A 19,271-nucleotide genomic window follows, 5' to 3' on the forward strand; every position below is an offset into this window, starting at 1 on the left:
GGTATCATTTCCCAGATGGTAGCATCTGGAACATTTGTGGTTGGGGTGATTCGGGTCCCAGTGATCCTTTGGGCCTTATTTACACGTGTCTTTGTAAATGTCCTGAATAGCGGGAAATTCACATCTACAGATGCGCTAGGCTGTCCACACCACTCTCTGCAGAGTCCTGCAAATGAGGGAAGTACAGTTCCCATACCAGGCAGTGATACAGCCAGTTAGGATGCTCTCAATTGTGCCCCTGTAGAAAGTTCTTAGGATTTGGGGGCCCATGCCAAACTTCTTCAAGCATCTGAGGTGAAAGAGGTGCTGTTGTGCTTTTTCTCACCACACAGCTGGTATGAACAGACCATGTGAAATCCTTGGTGATGTGTATGCCGAGGAACTTAAAGCTGTTCATCCTCTCAACCCCAGATCCATTGGTGCCAATAGGGGTTAGTCCGTCTCCATTCCTCCTGTAATCCACAACCAGCTCTTATGTTTTTGTGACATTGAGGGAGAGGTTGTTTACTTGAGGGAGAGGTTGCATCAAGGTGATGACTTCTCTGTAGGCGCCCTCATTATTATTTAAGATTAGGCCAATCAATGTATCATCGTGCAGACTAACTGCTCATCCCTCTCTTGCTGTCCCAGCTGTGATGATAAATCACCGTTGGACAATGGTTTGAGTGATATGCTGAGTCTGGAAAGAGAAGCCCTGAGGCAGAGTTAATCCAAATGTGGGCAAGACTGTCATGTGGAGAATCCGGTGAGAGTAGCAAGGGAACTGGAGAAGCAGTAACAATATATTGCAGTATACAGATGGGCACTCAGTGCGGCAAACACCAGTGGCCTCCAGGGAACTGAGCTAAGAACAATTGACACTTCAGAAGATGTAGACGCAGATACAGCTGTAAATTGAGGGCAGCACTCTGGGCTGTTGATTCAGCATACCTGCAGCAGAGCACGGCTGGGGGCCAATTGAGCATTCTTCAGCTTCTTCCCCACGCATTCTAAGGACATGTTCTGGAACACAGAAGTTGCCAGAAGTAGAGCCAGTGGATTTGTCATGGGGACAATGGGAGGGGAGATTGGCTTGCTCCTGTGAGCTCTCATTGAGTGTGACCAGATACAGGGATGAACAACAACAGGGATGAAATCCCATCTCCTGAAGCTGCACATGCCATTCACTGTATACCATTCACATCACTGACAAGATGCCAGACTTGTCCCTTCTGCTGAGATTCTTCCCTTCCTTGCCAGAGACACCATCCATGCATATTATTTGTTTATTGATTGATTGGTTGAGATGCCACGCCACCTAGCAACCCTCGATTTAACCCTGGTCTAATCATAGGACAATTTACAATGACCAATTAACCTATCAACTGGAATGTCTTTGGACAGTGGGAAGAAACCAGAGCACCCAAAGGAAACACACAGTCATGGGGGAGAAAGCACAAACTCCCTAGAGACAGCAGCAGGAATTGAATCCAGGTGACTGGTACTGTAAAGCATTGTGATAAACACTACACCAGAATGCTGCCCTGTGGACAGCACAATGATCATCATGATGCATCTCATGACCAAAGACTAGACCTGGGTTGGGTCATAGTGGGTGAAGGCTGGCTTGCTGGTGCTCATCAGCCCACAGTCTGCGCATTTAAGACTAATGTCCTGGAGAACTGGCATTTCATACCCTGTGAGAGTAGTACTGTATTTATATGAAGAGAAGGCTGTAGGAGTAGCCAAAGACAGCCTTAGCAGTGTCTGGCACATTTATAAGCAACCTCTCAGCACAGAGCAACTGAATCGGAGAAAGGTTAGAATCCTTCTTGCTGTTCAAAGACAGGTAAATGCAGAGGATGTACAGTGCATCACAAAGCAGGGACCTCTTCCAATCCAAAGTTACTTTAGTGAACTCTGTCCCTTTCTTGACTCTGGTGGGCTACGGTGGGTTGGCAAATGTATTAATAAAGCACAACTCACATTAGAGGTACATACCTTACTCAGTTGTCAGTCTGGGTTAGCACTGGTCTACCCATCAGACATTCCCACCAGACATTCCCACACCACTCTGCTCATCCAACATTACCACGGGGAAGTACATCATTAAAGATGACGTTTTTGAGTGAGAACGGTTAAAGACTGCGCAGTAATACTGTTTCAAGACTTGTCTCTGAGACTGTCAATTCTTTTGCCAAAGACTTCATGAAATGAATATTTGACTTTTAGTTTCAGTAATTAAGTTTGATATCATGGATGTCAGGTGGATGTTCATTTTGTATACAGTTCATTTTGTACAAACATCACTTCCTGTTTGTAAGCTGTGTTTTACATCATTTCCTGTGTGGGTTAATTTGGATTTCAATTCGAAGCACACATGGTAGAAAGACATCCATCTCCATTGACTCTTTTCATCTCTATCTCCATTTGCCCTTGAAACAGCAATATCATTTCACAAACTTTTCTCATTAAAATCCCTGAAGAAAGCTTCCGGCTCAGGTGATTTTTGAGAAGGGTTTAACTCTCTGCTCAGCTTTGTATGCAATGCATTCCAAATGCAGTAGAAGTAATATTTGAGTAATATTGTAAATATGTTGCTTAATTAAGCATTCTTTATTGTTTACATAATTCATTATGGGTTCTATGTAAAAGTATGTGAATGGCATACGTTATCACACAACCAGGTTAGAACTGCACACCTCACTAAAAGTAAATAAAAAGTAGACATGCTATTCCCAGATCAGTGTTTTTCTTTTTCTAAGTTGTCTGGTTTGTAGACAAAATTTAACAGATTGAGTAGACAGACAGAATGCTTTGCCCAGGGCTGAACTGGATAGCATGAACTTAAGGTGAGAAGGTGTAATTTCAAAGAAGATGTGGCAAAAGCGTAATGAGTGTTGGGGTGGCCATGGAGGCAAATACAATAGAAGCACTTAGGTAGACACATAAATAAGAAGAAGATGAAGGGATACGAACCTGAGTAGGCAGAACAGGCTCATTTACAGTACAACATAGATACAGGTCCTCTGGTCCAACCAGTCCATGTTGACCTCAGTGCCCACCAAGGTAGTTCCCAATTTCCTGTGTTCAGCACTTATTCCCGCCTCTCCGTGCACACATCCAATAGTGGCACTGTAGTCCAGTGGCTATCATAATGTTTTACAGAGCCAGCAATAGCAATTGGGTTTCAATTCCAACTGCAGTCTGTAAGGAGTTTGCACATTCTCTCCATGGTCGTGTGGTTTTCCTCTGAGTGCTCTGATCTCCTCCCACCTTATGGGGAGCAAGGACATAGCTGACCAATTGAATAATTACTTTGGTTCTGTCTTCACAAAGGAGGACATAAATAATCTTCCAGAAATATTAGGGGACAGAGGGTCCAGTGAGATGGAGGAACTGAGCGAAATACATGTTAGTAGGGAAGTGGTGTTAGGTAAATTGAAGGGATTAAAGGAAGATAAATCCCCAGGGCCAGATGGTCTGCATCCCAGAGTGCTTAAGGAAGTAGCCCAAGAAATACTGGATGCATTCGTGATAATTTTTCAAAACTCGTTAGATTCTGGACTAGTTCCTGAGGATTGGAGGGTGGCTAATGTAACCCCACTTTTTAAAAATGGAGGGAGAGAGAAACCGGGGAATTATAGACCGGTTAGCCTAACGTCGGTGGTGGGGAAACTGCTGGAGTCAGTTATCAAAGATGTGATAACAGCACATTTGGAAAGGGGTGAAATCATTGGACAAAGTCAGCATGGATTTGTGAAAGGAAAATCATGTCTGACGAATCTCATAGAATTTTTTGAGGATGTAACTAGTAGAGTGGATAGGGGAGAACCAGTGGTTGTGGTATATTTGGATTTTCAAAAGGCTTCTGACAAGGTCCCACACAGGAGATTAGTGTGCAAACTTAAAGCACACGGTGTTGGGGGTAAAGTATTGATGTGGACAGAGAATTGGTTAGCAGACAGGAAGCAAAGAGTGGGAATAAACGGGACCTTTTCAGAATGGCAAACAGTGACTAGTGGGGTACCGCAAGGCTCAGTGCTGGGACCCCAGTTGTTTACAATATATATTAATGACTTGGATGAGGGAATTAAATGCAGCATCTCCAAGTTTGCAGATGACACGAAGCTGGGCGGCAGGGTTAGCTGTGAGGAGGATGCTAAGAGGATGCAGGGTGACTTGGATAGGTTGGGTGAGTGGGCAAATTCATGGCAGATGCAATTTAATGTGGATAAATGTGAAGTTATCCACTTTGGTGGCAAAAATAGGAAAACAGATTATTATCTGAATGGTGGCCGATGAGGAAAAAGGGGAGGTGCAACGAGACCTGGGTGTCATTATACACCAGTCATTGAAAGTGGGCATGCAGGTACAGCAGGTGGTGAAAAAGGCGAATGGTATGCTGGCATTTATAGCGAGAGGATTCGAGTACAGGAGCAGGGAGGTACTACTGCAGTTGTACAAGGCCTTGGTGAGACCACACCTGGAGTATTGCGTGCAGTTTTGGTCCCCTAATCTGAGGAAAGACATCCTTGCCATAGAGGGAGTACAAAGAAGGTTCACCAGATTGATTCCTGGGATGGCAGGACTTTCATACGAAGAAAGACTGGATGAACTAGGCTTGTACTCGTTGGAATTTAGAAGATTGAGGGGGGATCTGATTGAAACGTATAAAATCATAAAGGGATTGGACAGGCTAGATGCAGGAAGATTGTTCCCGATGTTGGGGAAGTCCAGAACAAGGGGTCACGGTTTGAGGATAAAAGGGAAGCCTTTTAGGACTGATATTAGGAAAAACTTCTTCACATAGAGAGTGGTGAATCTGTGGAATTCTCTGCCACAGGAAACTGTTGAGGCCAGTTCATTGGCTATATTTAAGAGGGAGTTAGATATGGCCCTTGTGGCTATGGGGATCAGGGGGTATGGAGGGAAGGCTGGTGCAGGGTTCTGAGTTGGATGATCAGCCATGATCATAGTAAATGGCAGTGCAGGCTCGAAGGGCCGAATGGCCTACTCCTGCACCTATTTTCTATGTTTCTATGTTTCTATTCCAAACATGTATGGGTTAGGGTTAGGATAAGTAAGTCGTGGACATGTTATGTTGGTGCTGGAAGTGTGGGGCCCCAGCACATCCTCGGACTGTATTGATCGTTGATGCCAACAATGCATTTCACTGTTAGGTTTCAATGTACACATGACAAATAGAACTAGCCTTTCTTAAGTGATACTATTGTACCTGCCTCAACTACTCTATTCAGCAGCTCATTCCTATACTCAGCACCCTCTGTGTTTAGTAGGCGTTTAATTACTATTTTAGTTAGTTCAGCAGATCATTGTGGGCCAAAAGGTCCGAACATGTGCTGTATCGTTCTATGTTTCATGTTCTTTGTTCCCCTACATCATGACAGTTCAAAAGCATTTTCTAATATCCTTTGAGAAGCACTGCAGCATATCGCCAGTCGATCATGGGTTACGGAATTAATTTAGAAAGTGTGATATGACACCCAAATTTGACAATGTAGCACCCACCCTCTGTCAACAGATGACACATATCAAAGCACCTCATTCTTTATTCTTTCACTGCAGACCCAAATGATAAAACAATGGTCATTTAAAAAATTAATTTGCAATAGCTTAAGACGGCATTAGTGAAGGAAAATATCTCTACTCACGTCATTACCAGAGTTTCCTCTCCAGGTTCACCCAGAACTCCATCTACAAAGAGAGGAACTGAGGTGAAGCTGTATTTACTCCAGGATCTCCCTTCATCAAAGCTCAGCCTAGATAAAACAATCAAATAATGACAGGAGTGTTATGCAGGCATAGTAATGGTGTGAGCAAAAAACCTTGAGTGCATCAAATGAATTACGTTTAACTTATTACATGCTAAGTGGATAGCTTATCAATAACTTTATGATTGACTAAATTTTAAAAAGAGGTTCAGCTCTGATAGGACCTCCTGTCATCACCATAGAAACCGCAGCCTACCCATGAAAGCAGTACGCCGATGAGAGTTGGCAGTGCAGGATTTAGACCTGTGAGGTATTCTAGATTTGCATAAAGATTCATTCATTGAAAAGCAAGACACACACAAAATTCAAGAGGAACTCAGCAGGTCAGTCAGCATCTATGGAAATGAATAAACATTCGGCGTTTCGGGCTGATCAGTCAATCTGATCAATCTTTCGAGTTAGCTCCTCCACTAGCTCTCTCTATCAATTAACTCAGTCATTGAAATGCACTCCAAATACTTTAAACAACTTTTAATAATCCTATATACATAGTAAATACATGTTGGTATTTAGGTCATTATGAACATTTTATTCCACATCCATATGTTAATCTCTAACATTTTTACATAGTTCCTTTAATAAGCACTACCTCACTATTTTTGAATTATTTTTGCACTACTTATTTAATATATATACTTCTTATTGTAATTTATCATTTTTTCCTGTCTTACACTATACTGCTGCCACAACATAACACATTTCATGGTATATGTCAGTGATATTAAACCTGTTTCTGATTCATTCTATATCATATTTGAGTGTTACTGTTTTGTGTTGCATACCATACCAGCACACTACTGCAAATTCTTCATACATGTAAATATATATGGTGAATAAAATTGACCCTGATCCTCAAAACAGCTGTTTTGATGTGCGAGACCCTTAAAAGGTAAACAGTTCCATATTTTTATTCAGGAGTGAGATTAATTTCAATCTTTTTACAAATGAAATAGATTGTTTACAGAAGTGCTTAGAAACTGTTTGAAGCTGCGGGGATGGCCTGAAAGGATGAGATAAATTGTTGAAAGAGCTTCATTGAATGGTATCCAGTTGCCTATCACAAATAAATCTCAAACTGCAGTGCAGAAAAAAATCACCCAGCAAGTTCAGTTGAAGAAGGATTTTTGCACCACCTGCTCATACCGCACAGCTGTCAATCTGAATCCTAGCAATGACAGCTCGACTCTGCAAAGAGAAAGCTCAGATCTAACTCAGACGGCCAGTGTAACTGTCAACAACCGTGCAGTTTTAAACAAGGCTTTAAGCACAAGCACAAAGGGTGAATACTCTTCCATTCTTAATGGAAGAAGAGAGCAAAAGAACCTCTTTAGTTAAGGAGTTTGCCATACGACCCTTTGCAGGGATGTTCGCATTGCGGTTACACTACTAATGCTAGTGCCAGATTATTGACACAGAGGCCTAGATGAACAATGTGCCCAATATCTCACCATGGCAAACTGGAAATTTTTGTAAGTTAATTACTCAAAGAAGAAAATGGAATCCACTGTCGTATCTAAGAAAGTATTTAATTGTCACAAAATCCCTTCCCTTGAAAGGAAGGGAACCTGATCACATTACCTGATCAGGCCTGTATGTAAGTCCAATCCCACTGCCCTCTGAATGACTATAAAACCATAAGACATAAGATCAGAATTAGGCCATTCAGCCCATCGAATTACTCCACCATTCCGTCACGCCCGATTCATTATCCCCCTCAACCCCGTTCTCCTACCTTCTCCCCGAAACCTTTGATGAACGAATTAATCAAGAACCCATCAAACTCCATTTTACATGACTTAGCCTCTGCAACCATCAGTGGCAATGAATTCCAAAGATTCAGCATTTTCTACCTGAAGAAATGCCTCCTTAGCTCTGTTCTCAAGGAACATCCCTGTATTCTGAAGTGGTGCCCTCTGAGACTCCCCCACTACAGGAAACATCCCCTCCACATCCAGCTTAGTAGTATAGCAAGACAACCAGCTCCAATAAGAGCGATGGGCAACAAATGCTGGACTGGTCAGTGTGAGAGAGACATTCCACAAACATTGAAAAACGACTTTAGCTGATTTGTACACCATTTGCTTTTCCTCTTGCTGTTATCTGGATATGTCTTCCTCAAACCTCAGATTTGAAGTAAGTCATTAGAAAATAGAGAACAAGACATCTCGGGTGGAATTGGATAAAGCTTGGCAGAGCAGATGGACCTTTGAGGGAGACAAAATGGTGATGTCAGGTGTTTGTGAGGGGGCTCCAGAGAGAAGGGTGGAACAGAGTAAATGCTCTGCCTTTTATGGGTTGTGAAGCAAATGAAACATGGGTCACGGGGAAAGGAGGACGTACTACAGCTAGTTTCAGGAGTGGTAGTGGAGGTTATGTAGAGGTGGAAAGATAGACCTGGATGAAATTGTAAGAAAACAAAGCAAGGGTGAGATATTTCTCACCAACGCTCTCTGGGACTGGCTGCTAATGTTCATCAGAGCTACACTACTAATTGAAGCTCTGGAATAAAATCTGTGGAGATTGAAATCATTTAAATGTACAGCATGGAAACAAGGCATTTCAGCCCAACTCATCCATACTATCCAGTGGGCTCCCAGCTGTACCAGTGCTGACCTAGTGGTATTCTCATCTAAAATTTGGCATGACGTCATCTGCTGTGGCAGACTGGATGCAGATCTACTCTATCCATAGGCTCAGAATTGTACAGGAGACTGAGCTTACAGTCAACAGATGCAGACTCAAATATAGTGCCATGCTTGAAGATGCAGCATGGTATGGTAGAATAGCAAGTGGTTAGCACCTTGCTTTACAGCACCGGCAGCAAGATCAAGGTTCGATTCCTGCTGCTGTCTGCAAGGAGTTTGTATGTTCTCCCCATGACTGTGTGGGTTTCCTCTGGGTGCTCCAGTTTCCTTCCACATTCCAAAGACGTATGGGTTAGGGTTAGTGAGTAGAGGGCATGCTATGCTATGCTGCCCCTGGAAGCATGGCAATATTTGCGGGCTGCCTAGCACAATTCTTGATGATTCGACTTGATGCAAATTATGCATTTCACTGAATGTTTTGATGTGCCAAATAAAGTCTCTCCTTCTCCCTCTCAAACACTGTATCTGAATTATTCTTGGCCAAGAGTGAAAGACTGTTATCTGGACTCATGGCTCGGAGACAAGTTGATGACAAGATGACCCATGTCCTGTGTCTAATTTGCCAGGTCCTGCATGGTTGGTTGGACGTGAATACCAAAATAGAGAAAGGCATAGCATATGTATTTGTAAGGGGCATATACGAAAGTCATGCTTCAATCTGGCATTTCTTGCAAAGCAGGGAACTCTCTGCAGAGACAGAACCCATCCAGTAACTGAGGGTCAGTTCTGGAAATAACTTGCACAACCCTAATCACTACCTCATCTTAGCAACACTAAGACTGCATTGATCACTTTTCCCTACAATGGATGTCTTTTCTCTAATTATATTCTTTCTTGGAAAAGAACTGTAAAATTATGCATAAATTGCATTTGTTTTCCTGTGAATGCTGCTTGTCTGGTGCTACATAGCTGTGACGCTGCTGAAAGTAAAATTTTCATTGCAGCTGTGCATACATGCATTTGCATATGTGACAAGTAAAGAGTGGCCATTTGATTTGAATAGATCTGACAGACTTCAGGCTCACTGTGAATCGAGTTAAAGACTAGAATTCCCCACAGGTTCCACTCTGCATTGATCCAGCCAAAACTCCATCAGCTTTCAATTTGTAACCCTGTTATCAGATAGAGGGTTAGGTTGAGGCTATGATTAAAAGAGTCCATCTAGCAATTGGCACGGGTGGAATCGCTCGAGTTGTCATTCTATCAGCCACCTCGCAGAGAATGCAGACGGAAGCAATGAAGCAAGCCTTTGATTGTGTTTTAAATATTTATTCTAGACGGTGAATGTCATTGAGCAGTCTAGTGTTTATTTCTTATCCGTCACTGCCCTGAGAAGCTGGGAATGATCCACCACCTTATCCATTTGGTGAAGGTGGTCCCACGGTGTGCCAGATAGCATCATAAGGTGGGCACTGGGAAGAATGCTGGTTCAAATGTAGACAACTCGGTGGGAGGGGGGGGTGTGCTCTCATCCTAATTTGGCTTTCGAATTGCAACTAAACTGAAAGGAACTAAACAGAGAATTTTGAGATTTGATTTGCATTGGTTCTTCCAAAACCCCTTATTTTCTCCTTCTCAAACTACCATTCAAAACTCCTGATGTTTTTGTATTATTCCATTGAAGGCAATAGTCTTCATTTTGAAAACAAAATGCATTGGGCTAATCAAATAATATAGCATGTCTAGAGTTGTTGATTGTGGATGAATTTATCTTTGTGGATCTATTTAAAAACTTCTGTATGGCAAAATTTATGTCAAGTATAGATTGTGGAACAAGAAACACTTCTTCCCCAGGAGTAACAAAACTTTTGGAAGAGAAGGCCAACTCCATTGAGTGATAGTCAGTGTTAGTAGATTATGAGAAAAGATACAAGTATATTTCTGGGACTCAAGGACCCGAGTAACAGGGATGAGGACAGGCTAGGGCTTTGGAGTAACACACGAGGCACACAATAGGGCTGGCTGCATTTATGGAGGGAAATGGACAGTTGATGTTTCTGATTGAGACCTTTTATCTATATGTTTGAACCAGCATTCTTCCCAGTGCCCACCTTATGATGCTATCTGGCACACCGTGGGTCCACCTTCACCATATAGATAAGGTGGTGGATCATTCCCAGCTTCTCAGGGGAGTTGGACTTTAAAGACAAGAATTTTATTTGCTGGAGCATAGGAGTTTGATGTTTTGTGAACCTTACAGAGGTATATAAAATCAGCAGTGGCAACAATTGGGAATCAAAAACTAAACAGCATAGGCTTAAAGTGAGAGTGGAAAAAAATAAAGGGCATCTGAGGGCAACTTCTTCATATACAGGTTACTACATATGTGGAACGAGCTGCCAGAGGAAGTGGATGAGGCAGATATAATAACAACATTTAAGAGGCAGATGGACAGGTAAATGTGTAGAAGGTGCTTAGAAAAATATGGATCAAATATAAGTAAGTGGGTCTGGCTTAGATGAACATCTTGGCTGGCATATGCGAGTTGTTTCTGTACTGGCTTCATGACTTCTGTAAGACTTTTGTGAAAAGAGACACAATTGGTTTCTAAACACAATGTAATGCTTTGCAAATCACAAATGAAGATGCAAGTTGGAACAAAACAGTCATATTTAGTGCAATATCACTGTATTATTCTCCATCACAATTCTATTTAAAAGACCACAAGCATTTTGAAAATGATTTTTATTCCAATTACTCCCTCCATTTTTTGAGAAGGATACTTGCAGCTTTACTCTAAACAAAATTCTACAATGTGTTTCCTGTTTATTGAACAGAGATGGAAACCAGAAAGCAGAAAGACAATCCAACTTGGACAAGATGTAACTGATGGAGTTTAGAAGCAATGGAGTGTATGAATGGGGCATTTGTAAATTGTGTTCGAAGTTGGGGATATTGGAAGTAGATGATATGGATATGGGCAGGACAGGATCCTGGGGATCCATAAGGATCTGAGTGCAGACAATAATGTGGGAAATGGGACATCAGCACAAATCCTGTTAGTGGGAACAAAGAGTGAGCGGTTTTAGAGTATGGGAGAATTGGGTATGGAATCATATTACAAGTAAGAAAGCAAAGCTGTGCACATTTCTCTAAATATGATCTCACTAAGGCCATATATAATTGCAGATGAGCTGGGATGATAAAAGCTGCAATTACCACAGATGCCGGATTGGCTGCGGTGTGTGCTTAATGGCCACCAGTGCACCACCTTGATCCAGAAATAAAACGCTGTGCTCCTCTTCAAATATCTGGGTATTGGGAGGAAACACAGTGAGATTAATGTCAGTCAGGTAGAGATAGGAACATATGACAGACTCATCCATTAGCTTAAATTGAAGAAAAATAGATTAACAGCTTTAACAAATCAAATGAAAATTGTTATGTCAGCGCAATTGGAAAAATTTGTTTTACATCTCCTATACAACTTTAATAGTGAAGCTCAATGCACGTTAGAAATCCAAATACCAGAAAAACGTTACTGTTGGCTCAACACCATCAAAGCATGAACTCTGAAGGACCGTTTATAGAAATAATCTATTAGAGAAAGGCATATGGTAACTGAGGCAGTAGATACTACATTGAATAAAGCATTCATTAAACTGAAACAAGTAATTGTGAAGCAAAGTACTCCACTGAACTTTGACCTAACCACAAATGCCCATTGTTATGGAATTAATAACTGAAATATATGTATAACAAACTGAAAGGTTAAATGAATAGAGAGAACATAAATGTGAATATTGCTCCTTCACTGTAGTGAGCTGGGATGACAGATCCTCATCTAATGCAAAAAGAAAATTAAGAGATTGCCAATTTTGCCAATCCAAGTAGGTCCATTTATATGTTTTGTTTAATCCATGTTAGTGTTAAAATAAATATAATTTCTGTAAGAGAAAATTTTGGTGCATGTTTCTGTCTGGGCAAATTCAGGTTTATAATTCCCTCTCTAATATTCATTATGAGAGTTGCATTATTTACACTCACAGTAGAAATATGTTGATTTTTTCTGTTAAAATATAATACAACATTCTTGACTTTACTACTCTAAAATGTCCAACCAAAAATATTTCAGGAAAATAGAAATGCACTGTTTAAAGCCACATTTTTCAGCCTAATTGGCCCATGTAATAACTAAATTATTTATAGTTAGAATAACATCTAATTTGGTACACCCAGGACATAAAGATTTTTTTTCTCATTTCTCCAAGAGACATAGCCATTAGCTTAATGATCCACAGTGCCAGCAAGCCGGGTTTAATTCTCATTGCTCCCTGTAAGGAGCTTGTACATTCTCTCTGTGACTGTGTGGGTTTCCTCCAGGAGCTCCACTTTCCTCCCACATCCCAAAGATGTACGGTTTACTAGGTTAGTTGGTCACCGGGGTGTATTCGTTGTGCTGGAAGAGTCTGCTACCGTGCTGGATCTCTAAATAAATAAAAAGCTGCATTCATCATGTGCATTGGCCCTATTCCATGTAGTGCTAGTGTGCTACAGGTTAAGAGATAGCACAAGTTCAAGTTTAAGATTAATTGTTATTCAACCATACACAAGCAAATGAAACAGCGTTCCACTGGGACTAAGGTGCAATATACAGTCACATACAACACACAGCATATATAATTATGATAGCAGAAAACATAGTTGTAAAAAATAAACAATTAATTATATAGTCCAAAATCCTGAGGGTCATGTCCTGTAGATTGATGGTGCATAGATGTTGTCCTGGAGTCACGCTTCTGCAAGAATAACCCACAGCAGTACCTCATTTTGCACAAGTACAGCCACAATCCAGCTTGTCCTCCTGGCAGTGAATACTGGAGGGGTTAGCCCCTCGCCAAGTACAGAATCCAGTGGCACACAGCAAGCTCCTGTATCTCCTTCACTGGGGACCACAAGAGGCAATCCCTAGGCACATTGGCCTTGGCCATGAAACAACCAAGTCAACTCAGCTGCCCTGCCATTAGCTTCACCAATAAACCAGCGAATCAGACTTGCAGTATTCTACTTATTAAAGTCCAACAGGGTCACAAGAAAAATGCCCGAGCAATCATTTCCACCACCAGTTGGATCACACACCGCCTGGGTACCTGAAGTAGGCTGCAACAATTCAAGCTCCAGCACTGTCCGGTATCTCACCCGTGGAGTAGAACTGCCATACCTGATGTTTCATATTTAATGGAAGCAGAGACTATCCATTCTACTCAGTTCGATTGCAAGTGCTCTATAATTTTGATTGTGAATTTTCACTCTAATTCACAGGTTGACCAAATTATTAATATTGTGGTAATGTCTAGGGCCATGTTTCTTTCATGGGCTGTATGTATTATGCAAACTATTTGAATTCTTGTTAAAGACTGGAATATTGCACACGATTCCAGGCTTCATAGATATTAATGGACTATTTATTTGGAAAATAAGGGAAATACCTCTATTTCCCTTATAAGGGTGAAAGGGAGCCTGTGGTATGTTGAATACCATGAGAACGAGTAGTCTTTGGGGTACTGCAAGTCCGTGTCTTTACTGGTACTTTGCTGCATGCTTGACTGCTCAGTGGAGGGTGCAGATGCTTTTTTGCTGGTGGGGGAGGGGGGAGCTTTGGGGTTCTAACATTTAATTGTCATTCATTCTTTGGGGCACTCCTCTGTTTTCATGGATGTTTGCTAACGTCTTCATCATTGTTTTGGGAGATTTTAACCAGGCTAGTCTGAAAAAATCACTAAGCAACTACCATCAACAGATCACTTGCTCTACCAGAGGAAACAGCAAAGTGGTCTATTGCTACACCATCATCAAGGATGCCAACCGTGCTATTCCACTCCCTAACTTTGGGAAGTCTGATCACCTGGCTGTACTTCTACTCCCTGAGTACAGGCAGACACTGAAGACTGCTGCACAGGTAGTGAGGACCAAGAAGGTATGGACAAGGGAAGCACAGCAGCACGTACAGGACTGCTTTGAATCAGTGGACTGGACCGTATTCAGGGATTCATCTTCGAACTTGGATGAGTATGCTACAGTTGTTACCGACGTCATTAAAACCTGTGAATGAGTGCGTGCCCACAAAGACTTATTGTACATTCCCAAACCAAGAGCCGTGGATGAACGAGGAGGTACATTGTCTGCTGAAGGCTAGATCTGTGGCATTCAAGCAACACACACAAAATGCTGGTGGAACGCAACAGGCCAGGCAGCATCTATAGGAAGAAGTACAGTTGACATTTCAGGCCAAGACCCTTCGTCAGGACCAGCATTTTGTGTGTGTTGCTTGAATTTCCAGCATCTGCAGATTTCCTCGTGTCTGTGGCATTCAAGTCTGGGGACCCAAGCCTGTACCAGAAAACCAGGTATGATTTGGGGAGAGCTATGTCAAGGCCGAAGAGGCAATTTTGAATGAGGTTGGAGGCGACTTCAGATGCACGGCAACTCTGGCAGGGTCTGTAAGACATTACTTCCAACAAAGCAAAACCTAATAGTATGAATGCCAGCGATGCTTCACTACCAGATGAACTCAACGCCTTCTATGCACGCTTTGAAAGGGAGAACACAACTACAGCTGTGAAGATCCCTGCTGCACTTGATGACCCTGTGATCTCCGTCTCAGAGGCCAATGTTAGTCTGTCTTTAAAGAGAGTGAACCCTCGCAAGATGGAAGGTCCTGATGGAGTACCTGGTAAGACTCTGAAAACCCGTGCCAACCAACTAGCGGGAGTATTCAAGGACATTTTCAACCTCTCACTGCTATGGGCGGAAGTTCCCACTTGCTTCAAAAAGGCAATAATTATACCAGTGCCTAAGAAGAATAATGTGAGCTGCCTTAATGACTATCACCCGGTAGCACTCACATCGACAGTGATGAAATGATTTGAGAGGTTGGTCATGACTACACTTAACTCCTGCCTCAGCAAGGACCTGGACCCATTGCAATTTGCCTATCACCACAATAGGACAATGGCAGATGCAATCTCAATGGCTCTCCACACGACTTTAGACCAGCTAGATAACATAAACACCTACATCAGGATGCTGTTCATTGACTATAGCTCAGCATTTAATACCATCATTCCTACAATCATGATTGAAAAGTCGCAGAACCAGGGCTTCTGTGCCTCCCTCTGCAATTGGATCCTTGACTTCCTAACTGGAAGACCACAGTCTGTGGGCATTGGTGATAACATATCCTTCTTGCTAACAATCAACACTGGCGCACCTCAGGGGGGTGTGCTTAGCCCACTGCTCAACTCTCTAGATACACATGACTGTGTGGCTAGGCATAGCTCAAGTACCGTCTATAAATTTGCTGATGATACAACCATTGTTGGTAGAATCTCAGGTGGTGACAAGAGGGCGTACAGGAGTGAGATATGCCAGCTAGTGGAATGGTGCCGCAGCAACAACCTGGCACTCAACGTCAGTAAGATGAAAGAGCTGATTGTGGACTTCAGGAAGGGTAAGTCGAAGGAACACATACCAATCCTCATAGAGGGATCAGAAGTGGAGAGAGTGAGCAGCTTCAAGTTCCTGGGTGTCAAGATCTCTGAGGATCTAACATGGTCCAAACATATCGATGTAGTTATAAAGAAGTCAAGACAGCGGCTATACTTTATTAGGAGTTTGAAGAGATTTGGCACGTCAGCAAATACACTCAAAAACTTCTATATTTGTACCGTGGAGAGCATTCTGACAGGCTACATCACCATCTGGTATGTGGGGGCTACTGCACAGGACCAAAAGAAGCTGCAGAGGGTTATAAGTCTAGTCAGCTCCATCTTGGGTACTAGCCTACAAAGTACCCAGGGCATCTTCAAGGAGCGGTGTCTCAGAAAGGCAGCGTCCATTATTAAGGATCTCCAGCACCCAGGGCATGCCCTTTTCTCACTGTTACCATCAGGTAGGAGGTACAGAACCCTGAAGGCACACACTCAGCGATTCAGGAACAGCTTCTTCCCCTCTGCCATCCGATCCCTAAATAGACTGTGAATCTTTGGACACTATCTCACTTTTTTTAAAAATATACAATATTTCTGTTTTTGCACATTTTTAAAAATCTATTCAATATATGTATTGATTTACTTGTTTATTCATTATCATTATTTTTATTTTATTTACTTTTTTTCCTTTGCTAGATTATGTGTTGCATTGAACTGCCGCTGCTAAGTTAACAAATTTCATGTCACATGCCGGTGATAATAAACTTGATTCTGATTCTGATTCTGAAAAAGAGTTTCAGGGTATATATTGTATACATTTCTCTGACATTAACTGTACCTATTGAAACCTATTGAAAACAAAAATATTACCTTCATTCCTGTCAGCTAGAGCATGCAAATCTATCTGCCCATCTTCTTATACAGAATCCTGGAGACTGGAGCAGCACATGCAAAATGCTTACTTGACACTTCAGAAGACAAAGACCAAATGAGTATTCCCAGAGCAGCCCATCTCCATTGCCAGACTTTGATGTTTTTGATTAATTTGATAAATGATCATTTTCTCTTTGTACGAATGGGCCAATTATCTTGTTTTCAGTAATCACTCATTTCTAATGTATAATTCTGCCAAGTAAAGACTGAGAATGGTTGTACATGGAAGGTAATTAATTATATAAGGAACTGGACAAATATTTACTTAAGTGGGATTGATGGGTCTGGAATTACTTCCATTTAGACAAAATCACATCATGCTCAATTGGATTAAAGTGTTTCACACAATTAATTATCCTGAGAATGTGGTAACTGTTGTTACTTACAGAGACATCAATAAACAAATGAAAATATTGACACAGATGAACTAACTCTTGAAAGAAAGTAATGAACATAGAACATTATCATAATGTCAAGGAGGAATAAAACTCCTGTTTCTATAAAACTGACCTTCTCTCAAACTAAAGTTGATCTTTTGTGATGAAATTAGTCAGAGGTCAATAAAATTGAAGGTTAGTGTTGAGAATTGTGTCAGTCTTTGTCTATTTATCTATAGTTTTTTCTGAAACACTTACTGTTTTTCATTTGTTCCCTGTAAATGCCTGCAAGGAGATAAATCTCAATGTAGTATATGATAACATAGATAGATAGATATGTTATTGATCCCAAAAGAAATTACAGTGTCAATGTAGCATTACAAGGGCACAGATATACAAATATAAGAAGAGAAGTAGTGAGAATAAAAAATAAGTTGTCACAAACTATCTAACATCACTGCCCCGGCTATAGGTTGACTCATTATAGAGCCTAATGGCCGAGGGTATGAATGACCTCATATAGCGCTCTTTGGAGTCGCACAGTGTCTTAGTCTATTACTAAAAGTGTTCCTCTGTTCAACCAAGGTGGCATGCAGAGGGTGAGAAACATTGTCCAGAATTGCCAGGATTTTCCATAGGGTCCTTTGTTCTACCACAACCTCCAGTGTGGTCAGTTTGACTCCTATAACAGAGCCAGCCTTTCTAATTAGTTTATTGAGCCTGTTGGCAACACCCGTGTTGATGCTATTGCCGCAGCACACCACCGCATAGAAGATTGTACTGGTGACAACAGACTGGTAGAATATGTGAAGGAGAGGCCTGCATTGTCCAAAAGACCTCAGTCTCCTCAGGAAGTAGAGATGACTCTGGTCCTTCTTGTACACAGCCTTCACTCAAGTGCCCCCGAAGTATTTGTAGGTCCTCACCACATCCACCTCCTCACCATCAATAGTAACAGGGAGCAATGCAGGCTTAATCTTCCTAAAGTCCATCACTATCTCCTTCTTCTTACTAAAGTTGAGCTGCAGATGATTCAGCTTGCACCATTTGTCAAATTCCTCCACCAGGGCCCTGTGTTCATCTTTCCATCCTCCCTTTATACATCCAACTATGGCTGAGTCATCAGAAAATTTCTGCAGATGACATGACTCAATGTTGATATATAGATTTATAATAAATTTCCATTGAACTTTCGGAGACTTCTGTCTTTGGTTGTCATTACGTGTCATTAGGAAGAGATTGAACAGTTCTTTGTCTTGGAAATTTTGCATGTTAATTGAACTAATCCCTCTAATACATTGACAATGTACCTCCCAGTGGTGGTACAGTAGCGTAGCAGTTAGCAGCAGGCTTTAACAGTGCCAGCAACCCAGGTTCAATTCCACCACTGTCTGTACTTTCTACCCATAACCATATGTATTTCCTCCAGGTGCTCTGGTTTCCTCCCATATTCCTAAGATATACGTCTTAGTAAGGGTTAGTAAGTTGTGGGCATTCTACGTTGATGCTGGAAGCATGGTGACACTTGCGGGCTAACCCAGCATGTTTGGACTGTGTTGGCGTTGACGCGAGGTAACTGGGTATATTTAAAGCAGAGTTTGATAGGTTCTTGATTAGTAAGGGTGTCAAATGTTATGGGGAGAAAGCAGGAAAATAAGGCTGAGAGGGAAAATAAATTATCTGCGATTGAATGGTGGAGCAGTCTCAATGGGTTGAATTGCCTAATTCTACAACTATGTCTTATAGTTTAACAAGAACATGCAAACTCAATACAGACAGTACCTGAGGTCAAGATATTCAGAACTTTCTGTTCTTTGTTTGTACTGAGGTAATCCTCATTGCTGTGTGCTCAAAATCACTCTTTATGCCAACTGTCACTTTGAGTTAAAGTTTAGTTTGCGCAGGCTTTGTAAGTATTCATTTCTTACATTTGTTAATTACATCTCTTGACGAAAATTGGTTGAAATCGCCCACACGTACATCTCGCAGTAACTTCTGTGCTAAGTGTAGTTCTTTGTTAGAGAGTAGAAAATATCTGTCCAACTATTTATCAGAAAAACTTCAGAAAGATCTTTTTGATGTTGTGCAACATCCTGGCGAACAATAAAGTGT

At 41.6% G+C, this 19,271-nt stretch overlaps 1 protein-coding gene across 1 annotated transcript in view; it reads right to left on the bottom strand.

Annotated features, from left to right (window-relative positions):
* LOC134358777 (VPS10 domain-containing receptor SorCS1-like) overlaps positions 1-19,271 on the bottom strand; it is a 1,326,002-nt gene that overhangs the window by 199,166 nt on the left and 1,107,565 nt on the right. The window contains exons 13-14 of the mRNA XM_063071254.1: positions 11,579-11,670; positions 5,655-5,762 (exon numbers count right to left, since the gene is read on the bottom strand). Of these exons, the coding sequence (XP_062927324.1) occupies positions 5,655-5,762; positions 11,579-11,670 (200 nt within the window). The remainder of the gene's footprint in view (positions 1-5,654; positions 5,763-11,578; positions 11,671-19,271) is intronic.

This window comes from Mobula hypostoma, chromosome 19 (assembly GCF_963921235.1).
Source record: "Mobula hypostoma chromosome 19, sMobHyp1.1, whole genome shotgun sequence".
Taxonomy (NCBI): Eukaryota; Metazoa; Chordata; class Chondrichthyes; order Myliobatiformes; family Myliobatidae; genus Mobula; species Mobula hypostoma.